This window comes from Phaenicophaeus curvirostris, chromosome 3, assembly GCF_032191515.1.
Source record: "Phaenicophaeus curvirostris isolate KB17595 chromosome 3, BPBGC_Pcur_1.0, whole genome shotgun sequence".
NCBI classification, from domain to species: Eukaryota; Metazoa; Chordata; class Aves; order Cuculiformes; family Cuculidae; genus Phaenicophaeus; species Phaenicophaeus curvirostris.
Window position 1 is genome coordinate 61,536,786 of NC_091394.1, and position 24,656 is coordinate 61,561,441.

At 38.6% G+C, this 24,656-nt stretch overlaps 1 protein-coding gene across 2 annotated transcripts in view; it reads left to right on the forward strand.

Annotated features, from left to right (window-relative positions):
* NKAIN3 (sodium/potassium transporting ATPase interacting 3) overlaps window positions 1-24,656 on the forward strand; it is a 354,764-nt gene that overhangs the window by 258,091 nt on the left and 72,017 nt on the right. For both annotated transcript variants that reach the window (XM_069854196.1, XM_069854197.1), the window contains exon 4: window positions 8,506-8,703. In XM_069854196.1, coding sequence (XP_069710297.1) covers window positions 8,506-8,703 — 198 coding nt within the window. The remainder of the gene's footprint in view (window positions 1-8,505; window positions 8,704-24,656) is intronic.

The following is a 24,656-nucleotide window of genomic DNA, read 5'->3' on the forward strand; positions in this document are numbered from 1 at the left end:
ATATGAATGCTGTGTGTACATGAACAAAATACAATGTGTGCATATATTTATATTTTTAAATATTTACATAAATACATAAAATGTTTTAAGGAACCTAAAATGTGGTCTAATGCCTACAGTCAATCTGACATGAGTAATTGCATTAATCATATTAGTAGAGCCCTGCTGCAGCAGGTTCTCTTTTATGTAGCTGTTGGTGTTTCACCTCCTCTGCTAGTAAAGGGAGGATTTCAAATTTCATAATCTAAAATTTTCAATAGGGACAGGTTTTGGGTTTTTTTACTGTGTATCAATTTCATTTTGGAGGCTGTCATTGCTCCAGGAGAATGGAAGCAAGGCCTGTGATTAAAACATTGCTGTGCTAAAGCCAAGGTCATTGGCAAGCAGCACTACAAAACTTGAGGGAGTGGCAAAAATATGACGACCTGATGTCACAGACAAGAAATATAGAAATGCAAGTGTCATGAGGAAGTTCCCAGGGGCATCTCGTGATTCAGTGAAATGAAAAGAAAAAGAAAACAGACCCCTAGCAGGTCAATACACTTCTGCTGCTTATTGTTTCATGTCTCATTTTGTATTATGAGTCTTCTAGAGGGCGTCAGCAGTGCAGATACTTCTTGGCAATCTGATAGTGGCAGACAATTTTATTCCATACACTGTATAGGAGTTCACTCAAAGATGCAGTGAATTAGCACAGCTTTCTGGTTGCCCTTTGCACACACTCTAAAATAAAAATTAGGATCGCCTGACAGAAGTTCCAAGAAGTCATATGGTTTAATTTAAATATCAATAAGATTGAATATTGCTTATAACCACAGGCTTTTAAGCTTTTAGTGTGCATTTAGATCATTCACTTTGATCACAGTTAAAAAACATTTAGTCTTTTCTATAACCTGAAGGATTCGTGGTCGTCTGGGATGGCAGACGATGGCACATGATGCCCTGGATAGACATGAAGGGAATTGGTGGTGCAGATGCATCCCATCTAGATTCCAGGAGCTTAGCTTTAACAAAAGCAGCATATAGTGTAGGTTAGAGCACATACTGGAAGTGCCTTGCAGTATAGCTCATGATTTTTGAAGCTATTACATTCTGCTCACTTTCTTTTAAAATGCTAAACTTCTTATTGTAAGGAGGCTTTAACAAAAATGCTGAACATAACCAGTCTTGCCATAAAACAACAAGAGTTGGCGATATTGTAAGCAAATGCATTGCTCTGAGCAAGCAAAGCAGAAAACAAAACAGCAGTTGCTTAAACTGGCCTACTAATCTTTAGAAGTGTTCCTGGATGCAGATAGAAACATTCTAGTTAATCTCAAAAGAGGGAATGATTTTTCTTGTCAGAAGTTTCAACCTTCAAGTGAGTTTTCAAAAATCTTTTTATAGCACATTTTAATATCGTTGGTGTCTGATACAGATCCTTAAGTTTAGGACCCATTCACTCATGTATTTGTCTCCAGCATAGCATTTATCCCCTTATATAGCAAGGGCTAGTATGATATTCTTATATTTGGAAGAAAAAGGCAGAACACAGAACCCACCAGAAATTGGGGAAGTTATTAAAATTAACTGTACAATTGTTGCGATATTGCCTTATCCTCATGCTTTGTCTTGATTCACAATTGCTGTGCACAAGATACAGTTACTTCGATGATAATGAAGTTGAGTCCTGTTTTGGCTAGAGGCTACATTGCATCTGTTTCTCATACTGGATATGTGGATTTTTGGCACAAAGTGTTTCTCCTGTTTGTGTACATTTTCTAGTAATGTTAGAACTACCACTCCAAGAATGCCCTGGTTTTGCAGGTTTTGTCACATTAGGGTGTCCATGGTACAAATGACAGAGAACTAGAGAATAACAAACAGATTTATCATGATCAAGCCAGGCCAGACCTATCCATTTTACATGTAGAAATCCAGTCCCCACCAACATTGCAAGAAACTTCTCGATTTCTGCATTATTTCTTAACCAATGTCTTTCTCTAATGCTTAGAAGCTATATACAGTGGTGACATATTCATGCACACGAGTCTGATCCATTCTGCCTTGGGTATCAATAAATAAAATATTGCAAAATAATGTGGGAGGAGCTTTCTACAGTTCTTTGAGGCAGTTTATCTTTAAGGGAAGATACGTTGGTGACAAATTTTAGTTTTGTGGTATTTCAAATCTATGCATAACTCCACAAGGATCTTAGCAATTTTGGGGTTTTTTTTAAAGCACAAAAATAATGCAAATTATGGATTAAAAATATTCTTGCTGAGACTTAAAATTGCTTTACATTGCAAACTCCTCTTTCAAATGTTGATAGTTCTATGAACCTTTCAAAAGGAAGGGGTTTTATGGCCTGTAATTGGAACTTTTTCATATTTTTATTTTATATCAAGACTTTTTCAAGCCTTATTTACCTTTCCTGACTCTCTGCCCTGAAAAGTTTTCCCATAGCATTTGTGCTGGTGCCTACGTATTGGCTTGCCAATGATTTTTTCAGTTCTTCACTATTATATTTTCGTTTGGTCTTGTCTTGATTCTTCATCTCAGTCAAAGTCAGAGGTGTCTTGAGTGAGGGGCACACCAACTTGCACAACCCTTGACTTCATTCAAACTTTTATCCTATTCCCAGTCTTCAAAACTGAAAGCCATGCCCACAGTTTGCTGTCACTCCAAACCTGTGTTGTCTCGTACCTCTGGATCACCACAGGGAATAGATGAGAGCAATCTTCAGACTTAGTGCTTGGCTTAATGTCATGTCAAGCACTCCATTGGAGCACAACAGCTTTTCTGGGTAGTCCTGACTTCTTTGTGCTCATGTTGAACTTCTGTGCTCGTATTAACCTTCCTATGACAAATGATGAGCGAGGCTCACATTGATCCTGTTATCTGTCTCATGGTGTTTTTTCCTTTGTGTTTGGAGCTTATTTCTGCCATACTGTATTACCTCTCTGGGCTGTTTCTGAGACAGAGAGAGTGCCACAAAACGGAGGTAGACCAAGGAAAAGGCATAAGCCATGGAGCAGTGATTTGAGCATGGATCTGAATATTGCCAAAGATGAGAGCTCATCTTTAGGGACAACAAGGTTCAGAAAAAAACCCTCTGTTAGTTCTTAGGAGTAATACTAACGCTGCATGACCCAAAACAACAGTATGCTTCACTTGTTAACTTCTGCTTTCTGGCTTTCTAAAGACGTTCCACTTTGCTAGTAAGTTCAGTAAATCTAATTTTAAAATGGTTTGTTTTGCAAGCCAGGGAACAACTCCCTGAGCACGTGGCAAGTTAAACAACACAGAGAAATCATTTTTGACATTTAGGTAGATCATCTTTCTGTTTTTCAAATAAAGTTTCAAGTTATTTTGTTCACTATTTAAAAAGAAATAAAATTTGACAACACTCTCAAGGAGTAAAAGAAGTAAAAGAAGGAGAAGACAGTATTAATGAATACATCTGTTTTTGTGGGGTGGGTGGGGGAGAGGTGACACGTAGTCAAATGATTAACAAGTGTTAGTGTGGACTGATTAGGGAAGAAAAATGTGTTAAATCAGTATAACTTTCTAACAGTAGTTGTGCTTGATGTGGAAATCCTTTCCTGTAGTCATGGTCCGATGTCATGGTTACAGAATTTGCTCAATCTGTTAACCTCTTAGTGAATGAGAATCACGAACCTCTAACCTCATCACTCTCCAAAATGACAAACGCCTTTTTACCTCTCTTAACCACTCTCAGCCCATGATGCTGGGGTTACCTCATGCTCTTTGTATGAAGATCTTGATATTGTGAATTTTCTTTTTTAGTAGTAATTAATTTATGCATGTCACATGGTCCCTCTGGGATAGCATGCATTGAATTTGCAACCACAAAGAGATGGATTTCCTAGGCTCAGTCTATCAGCCAGTTCAGACATCTGCATAGTCCTAATAGAGTCAACCCATAAGCTTCAATTTAAGAATGCTCTTCCTGTAGCTCTTCATCAGAGTGGTCAGGATGAGAATGAGATATTGACTGTTATATTTTCAGCAGCCACCTCAACCTAGAAAGCTTGCTTGGAAGCAGCATGGTTCGTAGTTCTATCACATTAGCAGAAATGTCACAATTATTGAGTGGACTACCTTCAATCTCAAGCTCATGGTGCAGGTAAAAGCCATCTGTGTAACACTGCAGCAAGAGTTCAAATTAAAAACAAACAGGAAAAAAAAATTGAGTCAATAGTCAACATCCAAAAATTATCATCCCAATCAAGACAGTGTGGGAGCTACTGGGACGTTTCCCCATTTGCCAATGGACTTCTTCAGTATTATCTGCCCAGGCCTTCAAAACCAATTTGTTCAGCAGTTTTGAGAGGAAATGAAGCATCACTGGTTGCACATAGAGCAAGGTGGGATCAGAACCTGTGGTTTCAGAAAGCAACAGTGTGGAAAATGCTGCCATTGGGAGTCTTTGTCTAACAGCTGATGCTCATGCTTCAAAGTGCTACAACCAGAGCAGGCTTTGTTAACACTGAAACACATAGTTTGTATCTAATGAGGATTAATGTCTCCTTGAAATTAGATACTAAGGGATGTGTCTGTCCATTGCCCAGGCCAACACCACTGATTCTTAAAAAAAAGCTTGATTGGGTGTAAGAAATTACAAGGACATGCACTGTTTTTTCGCTAGTGTTATGCATATTATCTTCTATTACCTGTTGACCAGGTCTATATATGAAAATCTTTTCTCCTCACTATTAGAAACTGGGATGCAAGTCAGAACTAGGTCATCCTTGTTACTTTTAGGAAATTACATGTGAATGCATATTGCCTCAGCCTAATTAATATTCATTGATAAGAAGCAGTATAGTATGTATAAACATCGTAAAAAGTATTAGGAAGGTACCACACAAGCAACACTAAAATTAAGATTTCAAACATTATGCTTTTCCAGGCCTTTTTCAGTGCTCTTGCACTTTTCTTCAACATTTCAAGTTTTGACTTCTATCTGATGGAGGAAAAAGTACTTCACCTCCATCCCACTGAAAATGGAGGTCTCTGTCTTTCTTACAATTTTACTAAGAGTATATTTTTCAGATGCTAACAATGAATTAAAGAAATATAAAATAACTGGTCAGAAACATAGAGTGAAAAAAAATTATTTCTCCCAAGTGTAATCATCATGTCACAGCATTATATTTTTTTATCAGTCGAGGCAATTTTGGTGTGTTGTGTTTGGGTTTTTTTCCTGGAGTTTTAGTGGATTTTTTTCTTTACATCTTGTGATTTTAGTTAGTCCTAATTTCTCATTAATTTTTTGTGTTGTTATAGGCACCATACAGAAAGTGTAGACAAATAAGTGAAAGGAACATCATCTTTATTATTACTCTTTAGTTATAAAGTAAACTATGTTATTCTATTATATGTTAAAATTTATCTTGATTCACCACCCAAAAGCAGAATCATAAAATCACAGAATGGTGTATGTCAGAAGGGACCTTCGAAGATCATCTAGGCCAACCTTCCTGGCATGGACAGAGACATCTTTCACTAAATCAGGTTGCTTAAAGCCCTGCCCAATAGGAAATGCCCACTTAAAATGAAATGTATAATATAAGCAGATATAAAGAAATCAAACATTATCTCTAAGTGCTTAGAAAACAATATTATTGGGATTTAAAGGATTCACCTAAAAGAAAGTACCTGCCATGGCGATGATTTCCAATAATGATCAAAATTAATCCTTGGACTGACAGCTCACACAAATGTTATACATAGTTTAAAAGCTTAAAATGCATTTAAATGGGACTCCTCCTCAGTACAGGTGTGATTATTGGGCTGATTCTGTGCTCAGGAGCAAACTTCTTACCACAGACTGGAGTATTGCTTCAGTGCTAACTGAAAATGGAGGAGTAAGACATGAAGCAGCATTCTTCTGTAACAAATAAGCAGTTTACATTGCATCATCAGCTGAGGATTAAGCATTTTATATGCATTTGCAATTATTTCTTGCATAATTTGCAAGAAATTATGATTTCTTGCGACATTGCAAAATGGTACATGATCTATTTAGGTATCTGCTTGTACTTTCTGAAATAATTCTTAACATTCATTAAACATGCAACTGAGAATAAGACACTTGGGTAGCAGTTTTTCCACCATGCATGGGATTTCTAGGTAATTTTCTTTGCATTTCTAAAACTGATCTTTGCTGGGCCACCATTATTCATGTTTACCTGCTTTGAGGACTCAGGACATAATGCATAACATGAAAAATAATTATGGAAAGCTCATCTCGCAGCCTTTATTCATAATTTCTGATTAACTTTTTTTTTTAAAAAAAGCAGCAAGTCTTGTGATGATATCTCTTTTGTTTTGAATGAAAGAATTTTAACTATGATATTGCTGTTTTCTCTTCTTACTGTGTCATGAACAGCCTTGAAATATGGACATGACCATCTCTTTAAGCATATCTAAACATGACCATCAAGTGAAGCAATTTTTTTAATCATCCCAAGAACAAAATGTAACAGTGTTGCAGAAGTGAAAGATTTTATTTATGAAATATTTGTACTGACCACATGCCAAATTCTGTCATTTTAAATGTGTTGGCAGCATTTATCGAGCTATTTCCCCATGCAGATTTTCCATTTTTCTTTGCCATTGTCTGTCAACCAAGCAAGTGCAAACACTGACACGAGGTATAATAATCAAAACTTAAAAACAAAAAAAAAAAGGAAGAATAGAAGGAGAGTGAAGAAAGCTGTGACATCAGCACCATGGACAGCACAATTTATTCCTACAGTTGTGCTAACAAATCATTGATACACACTAACCCATGTGATAAATCATATTCCTACTCAACAAAGTGTTACTGAAATAGGTAAGAGAGAATATGTGTGCGCTGCTTGATAAGTGGCACTTACAGTTGACAGTTGTTAAAAGCACTTGGTAACAGTGTACAGTCTCTGGCATTGTTGTATGAAGAAAGCCTCAGCTGTTTCCTATGACTGTATATTTATAATTATTTTCATTAAACTGAATTGTCTGTCAGCTTCTCTTTTCACTAGTCATTTTCATATCACAGCTGAAAATTTTCTGAACTGGTAGCAAGGAATGACATGCAAGGTGAAATGACAAATGCCTCATCAACTCTAAATAATGCTCCAGCAAGTCTGCATTTTGAGGGTAAAGAAGTTACGGAGAGCAAAGCAGCAAATGACAAAAGCAAATTTCTTACTGCTAACTAACAGTAACAGAGCCTGTCAGGATGTAACTCACTGGTTAATTTTCAGGTGTGGCCAAAATAAAGGCAGTTAACAGAAGAAAACAACAGAAGGACTCCTTCTACACCAAATGTTCCTTTGGTCATGGTGAAAACAAACATCTGCAAACAGAGTGACAGGACACATTTTCAGAGTGGGATGCAAAGGGCAAATCAGTGTCGCAGTGGCCAGCATGTATGGAAATGGGGGCATTTTGTGGGCATATGGCTGATAATTTTGTACATGTTTTTTATAGCTACCTTGGAGTTGAGATAGGGAAACATGGAAACCTAAATCTGAATTAATTGTTTAAAATATCAGTGTAACTAATCTCATATTATCTCCAATGAGAAGGCTGGGATTAGGTATTTTAATGGTGTCCATTCAACTTCAGTGTACCTAAATCTACTGTTAATTCTGTTGAATTTTCCTGAAGTAGGAAGCATAGATAAGCTGTTAGAAAAATCTTCAGAGCATTAGTATATTTGCCTCTTTCACTGGCCCCAGGCAGAAGTATAATAATTTTAACTAAAATGCGTAGACTTTATATAGCTACAATGCAGCCGGCACAAATTATGGTAGATTTAAGGCCTGATCGGACAAGCTGTAGTTGAGGCTGAAGATAATATGAGTGAAGAGAAGTTATTCCATCTATTTTAAATACAGATCAGTTCACAGAAGCTGATTTCTTAGCTAAACTGAGATGTTGGTAATCTGGATGTGTGGCAGAGGGGAGAAAAGAAAGCAGGATGCTTGGCTAGAGAAAAACTTTCATTTGAATCTTTGGCAGCTGAAACATTCTGCCTAGCTGTGGTCCTACTTAAAATAATCATTCTAATTCGTAGTTATTACTTTAAATCAATATTGTGGAAGTTAGTTTTACATTATCTCCAGTACTATAGTGTAAAATGGTCACTGTTGCCTGTTAAAAAAATTAATTGTTAAGTGATATTCTAGTCAAGTGAAAACAAAATTTCTTTCCAGGCTGCAAGTCCATGGAGACGTAGGATGTGCACTGTGTTTTGTACAGTACCTGGTACAATGGTTCTTCTGCCAGGCAGAAGCACCTATGCACAATTACAAAATAAACTATAAATGTTTGCAATTTCCTCTCTCCCCTTTAATAGTCTACTTTCATGTTAAAATTGCTGGGCTGAGGGAGAAAACAATTTATTAATCTCATTTCCCTTTTAATAATTGTAAACTCTTCCTTCCTTTGCTTTACCTTAAAGAACCCAAAGTTAGAGATTTTCACGCTTTTTCCCTCTCTGTCTCCTAGGAAACTGATCTCATGACCTTTAACATCTCAATGCACCGTTCTTGGTGGCGGGAACACGGGCCCGGATGCATACGAAGGGTGGTGCGTCCTTCTGCCCCAGGCATCCTAGATGATTACTCCTATGTCTCCGTGACAGGCTGCATAATTGATTTCCAGTACCTAGAGGTCATTCACAGCGCTATCCAAATACTCCTGTCTGTAAGTTCCCATTTCTGTTTGTACTTGGATTCCAGCAGTCTGTTCGCAGGCAGCCTGCTGCTGTTTGATGTCTCTGTCCTGGCAGGGTGATGAAGTAGCTGATGGATAGCAGCACAGATTTTTAATTGTATTTCGAATTAGAGAATGATATTAATGTTATTAAAATGTGGACTGTTCTTTTCTTCTATCTCGTAAAATTCTGTACAGGCATAGTTCTCATTCTTGCCTTTGCTGTGACAGGTGAAAATTAATTTGAATTCTTGCCTTTCATTCGCTGTCGCTGAGACATGTACAGCAAAGGAAAGCAGACTTGTCCAAAATTAATTTGCCTAAACCTTTCCAAAGTTTGTAGTCAATGATGGTATTTATTCAGCCCTGAATGTAAACATATTTTGCATGATACATGGCTAAGTTTCTTCCCAAAGTGAGATATGGATACCACATTTGAAAAAGGTCAGACAAGTATTGGGAATTAAAGTACTTTCTTGTATTTAGCCATGTTAACTGTGTTATCAGAACACTCTGCTTCTATGATCCACATTTTGTAGCTGCAATACTGGTCAAAAACTGCAAACACAAGAAGTCATAAAAAGTCTGCAGTGCAGAGCGGTACTGGTGCTACTTCAATTGATTTAGGAGCAACAGCCCGGTCTTGGCCACAGTCTTTCCTCAATATATTGGCTGCTTCTGTTTTTTTTTAATTAGAAAGTTGTTTAGCATGAACTGTGTTTGATCTTCTAGAAGTGGTATCTCTTTCTCTGTGAAGCTGTGTGTGGTACATAGCAACCCGCCAGCACAAAGTACACCCAGACATCTGGACCTATTTTGAGAACAAAAATTCTTGGCTCATGGTCCTACCCATGGCCAGCAGTGCTTGTCAGACAGCAGGAGAAGAGATGCAGACTGCGGTCTACATCAGCTATTCAGGAGAACTACCTGGTCTGAGCAACCAGAAAGGCTGGATGTTCCTGGTCTATTCAGTACTTCAAGATGTTTTAGTAGCTGATGAGTAAATTTTGATGTAGCTGATGAGTAAATTGCCACTAGCAAAGTAAAAGGGACATGCAGGATAAATTTCATTAATTTAAAATTATTTTCAAATTTTTATTTTTTTCAAGAGAAGGACATCTCTCTTCTGAAAGCAAAAATTCAGTGTAAATGGTTACATCTATCATCCTATCCAATGGTCTAGCATGAATGAAACTAAAAGTTCAACGTAATTTCTCTGCATTACTACATGCGTTTTGTAAGATGCCGAATGCTTTTTCCTTGTCTTTTTCAATCAAAATTTAACAAACTTGTATCTTGCAGCAGTGATTAAGGAAATTCCACTTGACAGTCCAGGTCTGAATTAGTGCCCTTGATTAGTGCACCATTGACATCATAAGTACCTGCACATCCCATGTACCTGCTACTGGTCTTTCAGCTTCTCATGCACCAGTAGCATCACAAGGACTTACACAAGTCTCCTCCTGACTGTCATTCAGTCAGTCAGTCAGCAGAGTCGACCTTTTCCAGTGAACACAAAATTGCTTCTCTTGAGGCCCAGCCCTGTGTGTGTCAACATATAACATTTCTGTGAAAGAAGACCTCATAGAAAAGTTTTGCACACTATATCTGCAAAGCTTAACTGAATGTACCTTCTTTACTTTTGTGGGTGCCTGATACTCAAAGCAGGTTGTTTCTCCCGTGACCTTTTTATTCGCTGCAAATTCCCCTTGCAATTGAGTGCTGTTCACTCTGCCTCAGTGAACTGGTACATGGGAAACCGAAGTGTGGTTGGATTAAAAGGAGAAAAGCATAAATATGTCCAATACTTCCTCACTTCTATGAGAAAAAAAGGTATTGTATTATAATTTTTTCTAGAATTTTCATGATTAGAAACAAATTTAGAGTTCAGTGGAAATACAGCTTGTTGTTGAATTCAGGAACTGTTTTCTTCTGTGCTTACCAGTGCACTACAGTTCTGGTCAAAATTTACCAAATAATTAGAAACATAAATATTAGTATTAGAATAGCAGAATAAAATATTTAATATACACAAATTGAAAAAAAATACGGAAATTGAAAAGTATAAAAATGTAATAATGATTATATGGTGTAAGAGGTAACAGGTCTTGCTTTTCTTGTAGAATGACTGATTGCCTGGAACAATCATAAAGAAATTATGGATACAATTCATTGCAAGTTCAAAATGTGCCAGGAACTTAGAAGGCTTGACTGTGACTTAAATTTATTTGCCAGTTTCAGACATTGGTTTTGACTGATGTACAAAATGTTAAAATTCAAATCCCATCCACGAAGTAGTGTTTTCCTCCAGTCTTATTATCTTGCTCCCCCGTCTCTGATGCATTATGATTCACATACCATGAGTCTGTACTTAGTTTCCATTCTGAATTGTGATTTATGCTCGCTTAATTTACTGTCATACAGAACAGAAGTTCCTGCCTAGCTTATAAGACTTGTTGCGTTTTCCTCCCATTTTCTGAGTACTGTTGACCTGAGGAAGTTTTCATTCATTTCAGATGCATAATTGGTTTCCTAATTGGGATACCAATTTAATTTCTTAGTTAAGAGGTCATTTAGGTTGTCTTTTTACAGTACTGAAGAGTTGTAGAACAGAAGAGCCTTCTTTTTTTCTTTTCCTAACAGCTAGTCCTGAAAGTAGCCTATTCCTTTTTGGACCTTACAACCTACTTAATTTTCATAACATTTTTATGTAGCAGTAGTGGCGTAACAAACCATTTTACAGTGTAACAAAAACTTTATTGGCATAACAAATCATTTTATCAGGCTAACCCTTGTCCAAATGACTGGGAAGGTGAGCACTTCCATATGATAGGGAGTTAGAGCCTCTGTAAGAATAAATCCCCCCGGGGGTAAATATTGGGTACCTGTCAAGATATATAACTCACTAGACACAGTTCTCCATTTTTTTAAAGGTGACTTTTTATTGAAATCTTTTTTTTTTTAACTGGTATAAAATTTTTTATATGCACAAGATGCTGCAACTGTTACTACATTAGACCCTGCTTCAGGAAATAGGCTCGACAGTCATTTATTAAATTCTAACACAGTAAGGCTCTTTCTGTATTTGTTTTATAGTTTTTAAAAAAAATATCTTTTATTGATGGAACAGTTACTTTTCATCTCATACTGATTCTGGGTGGCTGTTGAAGTGACTGGGAGTTGAAGGTGTTAAGCATTTCTTTAAATTGGTGTAAAATCAAGACAAATATGAGAGTGGGATGCAGTTAATAGTAAAGAAGAAATATATTTAAATTATGTGTTTAAAACCTACATTTATGTAATATATAGGCACATTATATGTTATTTTGATGAATAAATCCTTCTGCACAACACCTTTAAGTTAAAAATGCAAGGCAGATCATCTCTACTGAAAAATGATTTTTTGGAAAACAAATGGATATTACAGTCAAAATGGTTACAGCTTAGCAACATTGAGAAAGGCTCTTCATACCATTTTTTTTGTTATTTGGAAACAGATAATGCAAACTGAGAATGTTAAATGCCCAGTAGATGCTGGTTTTAATAGCCTGAGATTTAAAAAGTTCTTCAAGTGATTGCAGAGAAATTTCTATTAGACCCCAAGTCTAATATCACAGTAAGCTTGTTCACAGCTACACTGTGAAACAGAGACCCCCTAAGCCAGGGTTCACCAAAGCAGCTCTGGAATTAGCAGCCATATAAAAAGCTGAAAAAGAAAAATGAATTAATTTTGGCAGAGCAACAAGCTGACACAATTTGACTGCTTCTGGATAGGAGCAACCAGCTTCTTCTTATTATTGTGCAATGTGAGGTTAACTTTCCATCTGGGTCTCATCACGTTCCTTTTCACTGTAGAAGAGACAAACCTAATATCTCAAACTCTGAAGGAGAAGAAAAAAAAAAAAAGAGAAAGGAAATGAAAAAGCCTAATCCTAAAAACATACAGAATATTCAAGCTTTTTGGCATCTTGATGCTGACTAAATGCAGGGTATTTTGAAGAAAAGTATTGGTTTAATTAGCAAATGTCCAGCTGTTGCCTCTTGTAAGTGTCAATTGTTATAACCTCTGAATGACTACTGGACCTACAGATGAGGAACACTTACAGAAAAATGCTCCTGGAGAGTCACATCATTTTCACTACCGTGTAAATCCAGGGAAAGATGTGATATAGAAAGGTTAAGGGTGTTGAATCTTTTCCATAGTGGAGTTAAAAGCAGTGAACATACCTGCCTATTGTAAAGTCAGGCACTAATCAATGGGCAATAACTTATCAATAACACTACAAAACACAAAATATGACAGGAAAAATGTATTATATTCTACAGAATATAATGAAATTGTAATATGACCAGTATAAGAAAAAACACTTCCAGCAGCAAAACTGGGAGGTGGATTCTGTGATCATTTTGAGTTTGAATGATTTTCTGATCTTTGTCAGAGAAACTTATCCCCTGTCTTTTTGATATGGCAGAGAAAGGTATGTTTTCATGTGACATCTAGTGGTTACAGTGGTATTTATGACAGTACACAATGCCAGGCAGGTGATATTGGACTAATCTCAGGAGCTGTTATCAATATCCTCTTTTGAGGTTAGCGAATTCCAACAGTGATGAAACTAGAGATGGTAGTGGGTTTCCATTCAGTGGCATTCTGTCATATTAAGCTCTTTGTGCAGGAGTATGGCAGCACTTTCTGCTCTTCATTAAGCAACATAGATCTCTCATGTCTGTTGTTCTGCCACCATCTCCCCAGATGGAGAACGGCGTGTTGAGCTGTGGCATTGTCTGCATAAGGATTGAGTTTCTGTGCTGTTTCTGAACGTTGTTTGACTCTTGAACACATGCCCTCTTGATGTGCTGACAGAAAAGGATGCTGAAACCACTTTGAACTTGGGGTATGTATCTGCAAGGCTTGAGATGTTCTTTATTTGTTGTAGCAATTAATTTCATTTATATTTGACCTCATTCTGGCCCTCAAAAAGGTCTGTCTTTTGAGTAATTGTTGAGGTGAAAGTGCTGTCAGATGTGGTAGGGCTGCTGACTGTAATTTTAATATGAAACCCTTTGTCTGGTGCTCTAGAGACCACTGGGTCCAAAACCATTAAAAGTGTTTGAAGATAAAGAAGTTGATCTTCGTTCAGTATCAGTTGCCTTGACCTGGAGCATGTGTTCACTCTGCTGCTGGAACATATCTGGTATGTGTACAGCAGTGTGACTGTGGAGGCATCATTGTATAGTAGAGGTGGACGACTTCATATCTTGGTTTATCTATGAGTCTGTATGCAAAAGGTGACAAAACCACATGTAAATGGTCATTATCTTCCAGGATTTGAGTTAAACAACGAGAGCATAGAAAACATAACCACTAAAATACATGTCCTGAAAAGATGTCTTCTCAATGACCCTTTCAGTTACTGAATCTGTAAATAGTGTATACTTTCCACTTATAACTTCTCCAGATGGCTTTTGAATATTTGCAGGGAGATACTCTACAACTTCACTGGGCAACCCTTGCCAATGCTCTGTCAACCTCACAGTAAAAAAGCATTTCCTAATGTTCAGAGGGAACCTCCTGTGCTTCAATTTGTGCCCATTGCCTCTGCTCCTGCCACTGGGCATCACTGAAAAGAGCCTTCCCTTTGTGTGTTGGTAAGATTCCCCTAGAGCTTTCTCTTCTCCAGCCTGAAGAGTCCTCACTCTCAGTCCTTCTTCAAGTGCGAGATTCTCCAGTTCCTTTATCATCTTTGTGGCCCTTCTGTGCACTCTCTCGAGTATGTCTATGTTTCTTTGGCACTGAGGAGCCCAGAACTGGACACAGTACTCTAGCTCTAGTCTCACCAGCACTGAGCAGAAGGGCAGGATCACCACCCTTGACCTGCTGGCAATACTTTGTCTAAAGTAGTCCAGGATACCATTCATCTTCATTGTGGCAAGGGCACATTGCTGACTCTTGTTCAATCTCATGTCCACAAAGACCTTCAGGTCTTTCTCTGCCAAACTGCTTTGCAGTGGTGGCTCCCAGCATGTATCAGTGCGTGAAGTTGTTCTTCTCCAGGTGCAGGACTTTGCACTCTCTCTTATTGAACTTCATGAGGCACATTATGTTAAAAAGAATAATGTATTAATACTTCTAGCTCTTACCTCATTTTCTGTAAAAATAGTACTTAGCTGTCCAAAAGATTCAGAATTATTCATGCAAATTGATACTGAACACTATTAAAGATCTAACTTTTAATATTCTAACACTCGTCAGGCTTACATTAGCAGATTCTCCTGTTTTAATTAGCCATGCAGGATGATATCAAATATTTTGAAATTTTGTTGCTATTATGACAATTCATATTAATTCCATCATGCCTGTCATAAAGATCATTAGTTTCTCTTATTTTTGAGGAATTAATTCCTCTTACTTTTCCCTCACAAGTCTCTGTTGTCTTATCTGTGTGTTCTTCTCTCCAGAACATAGTGTCACTTCCAGAATGAAATGAAAAACAGTGTGCTCTGATTACATTATTTCTGGACATCTGTCACCAGTCAGTGCTTTATATTGACCTCATACAATTGCCTCACTTTGTGAATTATTTCTGCCCTCCTATCTTCAAAGAATCTGCCAAATGTCGATTATTTGACATGAAAATGAATTAACACATTTGGTAGACATAAATGCTTTTTTTCATCAGAAAAAAACAGAATTTAACAATCATATTTAGCACAATGGACATCAACATGGAGGTTATGAGTCTCGTGTAAATAATTAATCAAGGGAAACATTGTGACTGTTGAACTATAGAGAGACTAACATCGGGAGCAGTGATGGAGTGAGTTAATGAAGTTCAAATCATTGGCCAAGCTTTTATTACTGAGCTATAAGTTTGAGTCTTTTTTGGGTTAATTTGGATGGCTCTTTCTCTGTCCCTAATATTACGGATTGCCTTCTCTATGTCATATGAAAATCTCCAGGAATTGCTCTGAAAGAGGTTGAAAAGCAGCTTTCACCCCTCCTTTCAGGCAGCCAGAGCTGCGCTTTAGTTGGCATTCATTTAAATGTAGCAAAAGGACTAACGATATCAATATATAATATGGTTCCTCCAGGGCACTGCAGCAACCCCTTTTTTTTCTCATTAGTTATGGCGTGTTATTTTTAGAATGGTACAGAGAAAGATGCTAGGAAGCCCATCGCGTATGTTGTTCTCCAAATAAAATTCCTATAGGAGCAGACACCAGTGCACAGGCATGTTCCTTGCTCTTTTTCCATTTTCTCAAGTGACATGCAATTGATGAAGTCAACATCAGCATGTGATAGAAGACTAGGTAATTTAGTGGTAGGACAGACAGGAACAGTACATTAATAAAATATAGTTGTCCTGAAGGTATTATATCTTTTCTCGAATTTTTGTTTGCAATTGTTTCACCTTTTTTGTTTAGAAAACAGTTAACATCTTCTTTTACGTAAAAAACAATTGCACACGAGGCATGGAAAATTAACTTTGCATTGTCAGTGGAGATGAAGTTCAGCACTACTCTGAAGAGGGTATGAAAGATATATCTGTTCTTCTTCTTCTTCATCATGATTGCCAAGAACACTTGTCTCTTAGCCATGTGAACAGTCAGTTAATGTGGGCTGTTGGCTTGTGAAAGATTAATTAGTAAGTTAGTTCAGTTGTCACCAGATTATTAAAAATCAGAAGAATGTTTTCATCCTGAGCAATGTTACATAGGAGCTGTTGGTCTTTGGAACAGACTGCAGAGAAGATAACTTGTGCAAATGGCTTTTGAACTTACTCCCAGTTCTTTGCAGTAGTTGCCTTATTGTATTTTTATGGCAATCTATGCCTTGTGCAATTCCTGCAGATAAGAGATGCATACAGCCCTTTGCCAATAATGAGCCTTTGGCATTAAAAATATATTACCAAGACAAACAAAATTAGTGAGAGACTATATCTGCACCTACATTCTAGAAATGACCTTGTCCTTTCTTGTTAGATTTAGTTTAACTCCATTATGTGCAGTAGTGCATAGGTAGTAAAATACACAAGTATATTTGTCTAATTACCAGTCTGGATCAATAAAGCAACTACGTAGACAGAATCAAGAAAAACCTGTGGTTTTTCCACCTCAGTTGTCCTTTCCAGGGACATCTGCCTTTTCAAGTTGCTAATTTAAAGGAACTGAAATCGCTCATTTATTTATTAACTTGTGACATGGATTTCTGAAAAACAGGTAGACAATATCTGCAGTGGAGCTGGCTAAGGGGCAGAGGATAGGGGATATCAATTTAAGCACTAGCAATATAGTAGTGCCTTCACCTTGTCAACTAATCAATATGAGAAATAAATTGTTCTAGACAGTTTGCATTACTTGATCTAGATTTGTTTTCCATTTTACATGAAAATTACTCTGGCATTTTTTCAATATTGTACAAAAAATCAGTGAAACTGTATGCAAGTATTATAAAACATTTTTATTTACACAGCAAAATATTTAGAGTAAAAATAAAAATCAATTGCTTATTTCAGGTTTTTTAGAGTTCATTAATATTTCAATAAAAAATATGCAGAAACACTGGAGATAAATGGAAGATTTGGAAAATATAAACTTCTTTCCCTTCAACCTTTGCCCAAAATTACCTCCTCTGTGGCAGAAGTGGCGTAGTAGACTCTGTCTCTGCAATTTAGGTACTGTAATTCTCAATTAGATACTTTCATTCAGATCCATTTCCAGTATTTTCAAGTTAACCTGAACTGACATTGAATAGGGAACTGCAGAAGCCAATGCACAGTAAACTTGGTCATCACAGATTCAAATCACAGAACCATAGAATCACTAGGTTGGAAAAGACCTTTGAGATCATTGAGTTCCACCATACCTGTACACTACTAAATCATATCCCTAAGCACTTTATCTACCTGTCTTTTAAACACCCCCAAGTCCTTGTCCACCAGGCAGCTTTCCAGCCACTCTTCCCCAGGATTGTAGCAGTGCATGGGGTTATTTTGTCCCAAGCACAGGACTTAGCACTTGGCCTTGTTGGACCTCACTCCGTCGGTCTCAACTCATTGATCCAGCCTGTTCTGATCCTTCTGCAGAGCGTCCCCACCCTAAAGCAGAATGACACTTCCTCCCAGCTTAGTGTCATCTGCAAATTTACTAAGGGTACATTCAATCCCTTCATCCAGGTCATTGATAAAGATATTGAACAGAACTGGACCCAGCACTAAACCCTGGGGAACACCACTTGCAACCAGCCTCCAATTGGGTTTACCTCCACTTACTTTGAATCTTTATGCCTGACCATCCAGCCAGTTTTTAACTCAGCAGAGGGTATGCCTGTCTGCGCCAGCGGCAGCCAGTTTCTGAAGCAGAATATGGTGAGAAACAGTGTCAATGGCTTTACCGAAGTTCAGGTACAGTATATCCACAGCCTTTCCTTCATCCATTCAGGAGGTAACCTTGTCATAGAAAGAGATCAGGTTAGTTTGGCAGGACCTGCCTTTTATAAACCCACGCTGACTGGGCCTGAGCACCCGGTAGTCTTGTGTGTGCTGTGTGATGGCACTCAAGATGACCTGTTCCATGACCTTCCCTGGCACTGAGGTCAGACTGACAACCCTGTATTTCTCTGGGTCCTCCCTCCGACCCATCTTGTAAATGGGCGTAATGTTTGTCAGCCTCCAGGCAAGTGGAACTTCCCCAGTCAGCCAGGACTGCTGGAAGACAATGGAAAGGGGCTTGGGGAGCACCTCCACCAACTCCCTTAATACCCTTGGGTGAATTCCCATCCAGTGTTATTGACTTGTGAATGTCTTATTGGCCAAACAGGTCTTTAACCATTTCCTCTTGGATCATTGGAGCTTTGTTCTGTTTTCCCTCCCTGTCTTCTGGCTCAAGAGGCTGAGTACCCAGAGCATATCTTACCTTACTATTAAAGACTAAGGCAAAGAAGGCATTAAGTATCTCAGCCTTATCCTCATCCTTTGTTCCCCCTGCATCCAGTAAAGGATGGAGATTCTCATTGGCCCTCCTTTTGCTGTTACATATTTGTAGAAACATTTTGTATTATCGTTCACAGAATGGGCCAATTTAAATTTTAGTTGGGCTTTAGCCTTTCTAATTTTCTCTTTGCAAGACAAGGCAGCATCTCTGCAAATAAACAGGACAGACAGTGGAAGAGGTAAATACATGTTAAAGTGCCTTGGCAAACTTGTATGCCTATGTTCACCAAGGGTAAATCATGCCTGACCAGACTAGTGGCTTTCTGTCATGGGGTAACCACATCAGTGGACACAAGAAAAGCAATGGATGTGATCTATCTGGACTTCTGTAAAGCCTTTGACATAGTCCTCCACAGCATCCTTCTCTCTAAGCTGGAGAGATATGGATTTGATAGGTGGACTGGTCACTGGATAGGAAATTGGTTGATTGGTCGCCTTGAGAGAGTAGTGGTCAACAGTTTGATGTCCAGATGGAGATCAGTGACAAGTGGTGTCCCTCAGGGGTCCATACTGGCATCAGTGTTGTTTAATATTTTCATCAATTATATAGATATCAAGTACACCCTCAGCAAGTTTGCAGATGACACCGTGATAAGTGGTGCAGTTGTCACACCAGAAGGATGGGATGCCATCCAGAGGGACCTGGACAAGCTGGAGAAGTGGGTCTGTGTGAGGTTCAACAAGGCCAAGCACAAGGTCCTATGCCTGGGTTGTGGCAATCCACAGTTTCAATCCAGGCTCGGGATGACTCCACTGAGAGCAGTCCTATGGAGAAGGACTTGAGATTTCTGATGGATTAGAAGACCAACATGACTTGGCAATATGTGCTAACAGCACAAAAGTCCAACCGTATCCTGGGCTGCATCAAAAGAAGTGTGGCCAGCAGGTCAAGGGAGGTGATTCTTCCTTTTTTTACTCTGCTCTCATGAGACCCCACCTGGAGTATCATGTCCAGTTCTGGAATTCCTAACATAAGAAACATATGGAACTGTTGGAAAAGGTCCAGAGGAGGGCTATGAAGATGATCAGAGGAATGGAACACCTCTGCTATAAGGACAGGCTGAGAGAGTTAAGGTTGTTACAGCCTGGAGAAGAGAAGGCTCCGGGGAGACCTTATAGGGGCCTTCCAGTACCTGAAGGAGGCTACAAGAATGCTGGGGAGGGACTTTTTACAAGGGAATGTAGTGATAGGATGAGGGGGAATGGGTATAAATTTCAGAGGGGAAGATTTATACTAGACATTAGGAAGAAATTCTTCACAATGAGGGCGGTGAGGCACTGGCACAGGTTGCCCAGGGAAGCTGTGGATGCCCCCTTCCAGGAAGTGTTCAAGACCAGGTTGGATGCGGCCTTGAACAGCCTGGTTTAGTGGGAGGTGTCCTTGTCTTTGGCAGGCAGTGGGAACTAGATGATCTTTAAGGTCCCTTCCAATCCAAATCATTCTCTGCTTCTATGACTCTATATGATATCCTTAGAGCTGAGCAGAATGCTGAATATTGTACTAGGAATTCATAAAGTGTAACAAAGATTAGAAATTTAAATATGTTTTTTAGAGAACTAGGAAATCCCAACATTTTTCATTTAGAAAAATTGAAGTAGTATTTCCTTTCCACTTTAGGGATTTTTAATTGACTGTATTGTCTGAAGCTGTTAATAGTTTTGTGGGCTATTGAGACAGTAAAGATCCTGGAAATTCAGAAAGCCAGAGCATGGTGCTCTCAAGGATATTTTCTTCCATGCCTCTCAGGACATCCCCAAGCTTTCAGCAACCCCTGTGGCAATCAGTGCATGACAATTTACTCAGACGGTGCAATCGAAATCATACCTTTCCACCAAGCTGAAATTTGGTGTAAATAGCTCTGCTTCATCTCCAGCAGTGTGCTGCATCAGGTCTGCTCTGGTTGCAAAGTTGATAAACTCACCCAAGAAATGAACTCCTTCTCTAGGACAAGTGTTTTCATGGTGATTGACAGCTCTGGCTGAATGAGCTTGAGTTTGTTGCAGGTTTTTTATTTCCAGAAAATGCTATTCTAAGTGATTTTTACATGCAGACATGCTTTTAAATAATGAAAACGTATTTTACTATGAGGGTCTGATTCCTTAGCCTGTGTCTGCACATATAATGTAAAGAGGCAAGCATCACACTGCAATCTAGCTGATCCTAAAAGCAATAGATATGTGCTCACTCACAGTCATCAGAATAATTGCTTCTGCATATTGTAGTTGGTAACCACATGACCAGACTTTCTTATATAGGGGAAATATATTCACTGTTAAAACCCATCTCTCTGTGAGGTTCCACCGACAGGACATTTTTCTTTTAATCATGTACTGAATTCACAGCCTAGCTCTTCCATTAAAATTTGTTGCCTGAATGTGACCTGACTGCAGAAATTCTTCTTCTTTTCTCTTGACTATGGTCCCAGATGATTTGCAATACTCTCTGTTTTATCTTAGGGAAATGTAAGAAGACAGAGCAAGGATTTTACAAACAAGCAGTGAAACAGCTCGTACTCCTCAGGCTTTGAGGGAAGGATCTGGTTTTCACTGCAGAAGAAAGTCAGTGTGTATATGTGCTCCTCTCAGAACAACTCATAGACAGGCAGACAAGATTTTCTGAGAGAATATATTTTGATTTAGGAAGATTCCAATGTAGAGTAAGTTTTGAAAGGCCTGTGTTCTGTAAATGCTTCTTCATAGCTTTTATAGCTAATGCTTCTGGCCCAAATTCTGTAATACATCTGTGCCTTTGGGCTGTTCTTTGTTCACTATCTAGTATTGGGGGAACTATTGGAAAACTTCTTTTAACTCTATCCTTTATATTTCTGCCAAGCAGAGCAGAGAATTCGACCAGCATGTGCAAGGTCTAGTACAAGGTGCGTTTCCCCAGCACCCATGTAGGTCACAGGTTTGGAAATGGGGCATGGTCAACTCATTACAGGGCAGCTCCATACTTTGCTACAAATATGCCCTTAGCTCCTATTGTCTCTCCTGTGGAAGGTGGTAGGCATGGAAACATCCCAGTTCATGCAAAATCATAGAATCATAGGATCATAGAATGGTTTGGTTTGGAAGGGACCTTAAAGATCATCTAGTTCGTGGGCAGGGACACCTTCCACCAGACTAGGTTGCTCAAACCCCCATCCAACCTGGCCTTGAACACTTCCAGGGATGGGGCATCAACAATCTGTTCCAGTGACTCGCCACCTTCATAGTGAAGTATTTCTTCCTTATATTTAATCAAAACCTAGAGTCTTCCAGTTTAAAGCCATTACCCCTGTCCTGTCACTGCGTGCCCTTGTAAACAGTCCCTCAGCAGCTTTTGTGTAGGCCCCCTTTAGGTACTGAAAGGCTGCTATAAGATTTCCCTTGAACCTTCTCTTCTCCAAGCTGAACAACCCCAACTCTCTCTGCCTGGCTTCATAGATGTGTTCCAGCACTCCGATCATCTTCATGGCCCTCCTCTGCGTCTGCTCAAACCTGTCCATGTCCTTGTTATGCTGGGGGAATCCAAGCTGCAGTAGTGATACCAGAGTTGTTGTTCTGCTAGAGGAGACAGCTGCCACAACACTCTTCATGCACAGATTAGGTGTGTGCTATGTGGAGGAAGGAAAGGGAGGATTAGAGCCCACAAGACAATTACACAGGTAACAGAGAGCAGAGTTTGAGTGACTGCAATATAGCAAAGGAGTGCAATAAAAGGTTTGTACATGAATACAGTCAAGACGCATATTGATAAGTACCTAAGAAGTGATTCTCTAAAACATCACAGCAGTAATTTACGTGGAGTTGTATGATGGATTTGCCATTTTTTAGTTTGAATTTGTTTTCAGCAGTAGCCACTCTTGCCTAAGGGAGTAAGCGCTTTTAATACACTTTTATAGAACAAAAGAAATGAGTCTTATGTAATGGAAAGAAAATTGACAAACACAGGTGAGAAGGATGGTTGTTGAGGCTGTGGCTAGGAGTAACTATATTTAAGGATTTTTGTGTTCTCTGACCATTCAGAATAGACAGAGATTGAGTGAAATGGATGCTTGAGGCATTTCTTTGCTGTGGTTTGATTATGATTTGAACAGTAAGATTGCTAGTGGTCTTGAAAGGGAGAGTGATGTGAATTACTTTCAGCTTGTGAGTTTTTGTCTAGTGTCAGTAGTTATTCTGAGAGAACAAAATCAGCTTAAAGCAGAAGTCTGAAAAGTGAATTTCATTTCTTTTCACCTATATATAATACGTAGAAGTCTTCAGCTGAAACAGTTGCCCACATGGAAGGTCAAAAATGGTGAATAATGGTGTTCCTCCAGAATTGTGATATTAATCTGAATCAAAATGATAGTCAAATAAATCAGGTGCTGTGAAAGACGTCTACTAGATCTCTGCCTGAATTTGTGATGTAGGTAAAGATGTTTCAAGAAATTCATAGTGTTGTGGAACTTTTCTGGCTTGACTTTCCACTACCTCCTATGTAAATTCCTACTATGCATATTAATTGATAATCATTGGTAATGACAGCAAAAAGTGGTAGATAATTGAACAGCCTCTTAAAAGAACATTATAATTTCCATTTTTATTTTTTACATATACCAGGTAGCTTGAGTCTTTATTCAAGTGAAACACTGATTTCCAGGAAGAATTTTCAAGAGTGAAATCCTGCATAGTTTTTATTTGAAATATCCTTTCCATCAACTGTAGGCTTTTCTTACTAATTTCATCTTCAGCTCTCCTTGCTAACAGCCAGGGATTACCAAGTTCACCCTGCCTGGTAACAGATTTGTCTCTCAGGCAAGCAGGAGTGAACTGAAAAGACTTAAGTGTTTTGTGATTGCTTCTTCTCCCTTTCATCTTCCTGGAACCATGACTTCACCATAACACCACCTGAAGTTGCTCTCCTTGAACCAGCCCACAGAGGAGCAGCAGCTTTGTCTGAGTCTAGAACACAAGCAGACTGCAAACTTTGCATTTCCTTTACTTATCCACTTTATTTCCTTCTTTTTTCTACTACTTGTGCAGTGAGATCTGGCTTAACTATAAAGAAGGGCATCTGTTTCTTCACTGCCATGAATCTGTCATTGCTTTAGGCAGCTGGAATCAATTTTCTAAGTATTTTGTTATGAGTACAAATGACCAGGAGTGGGAGAAAGTTATGGGAAGCCATGCCATACTGGGGTTTCCCAGCACTGAACTCACAAGTAAGCACCCATGCCAGAAAGAGAGGCTATATTTTCTGACTTTTCTTATAATTTCTTCCTTTTTTTTTTTGGTGTGTGTTTATCTTTTTTTTTTTTTTTAATCTGAGAAGAGTCAGGTTTAGATTTTATTAGCAATAACAGCTACCGTAGACCATCTCACCTAACTTACTTTAGACAGCAACTTTGATTCTCTTCTTTAAATTTTCAAATAAGGAAGACTTAAAAATAACATTTAAAAAAAAAGGGAAGGGAAGGGAAGGGAAGGGAAGGGAAGGGAAGGGAAGGGAAGGGAAGGGAAGGGAAGGGAAGGGAAGGGAAGGGAAGGGAAGGGAAGGGAAGGGAAGGGAAAAAGGAACACCCTCTGAAGATCCTTTTCCCACCCAAAATGCAGAACAACATATGAAACTGTGGATGTGTCATGTCTCATAGTTATGGACAGTGGGGCAGGGAGCTGGCACTGTTGTGGGACTTGCCATGGAATCATCACATAACATGGTTGTGCATTCAGTGAGGGTGGCTTGACCCACTGTATTAAGGCTCACCTCTTCACTCTTCCAGCCAAACATGAGGGAAGGAAATACCAGATTTTTCTCTTTAATTCAAATTCTTCCTTAATATCGCACATGTAAAAGTTTTGACAGTTTGTGTTGCTAACTCAGTACTCAAAAATATACACAAAGAAATGGATTTTACTGTGAAAAATAAGCCAATCTTAACATGATGCAAATCCCCATTTCACACACATATTACAATAATGAGCAAA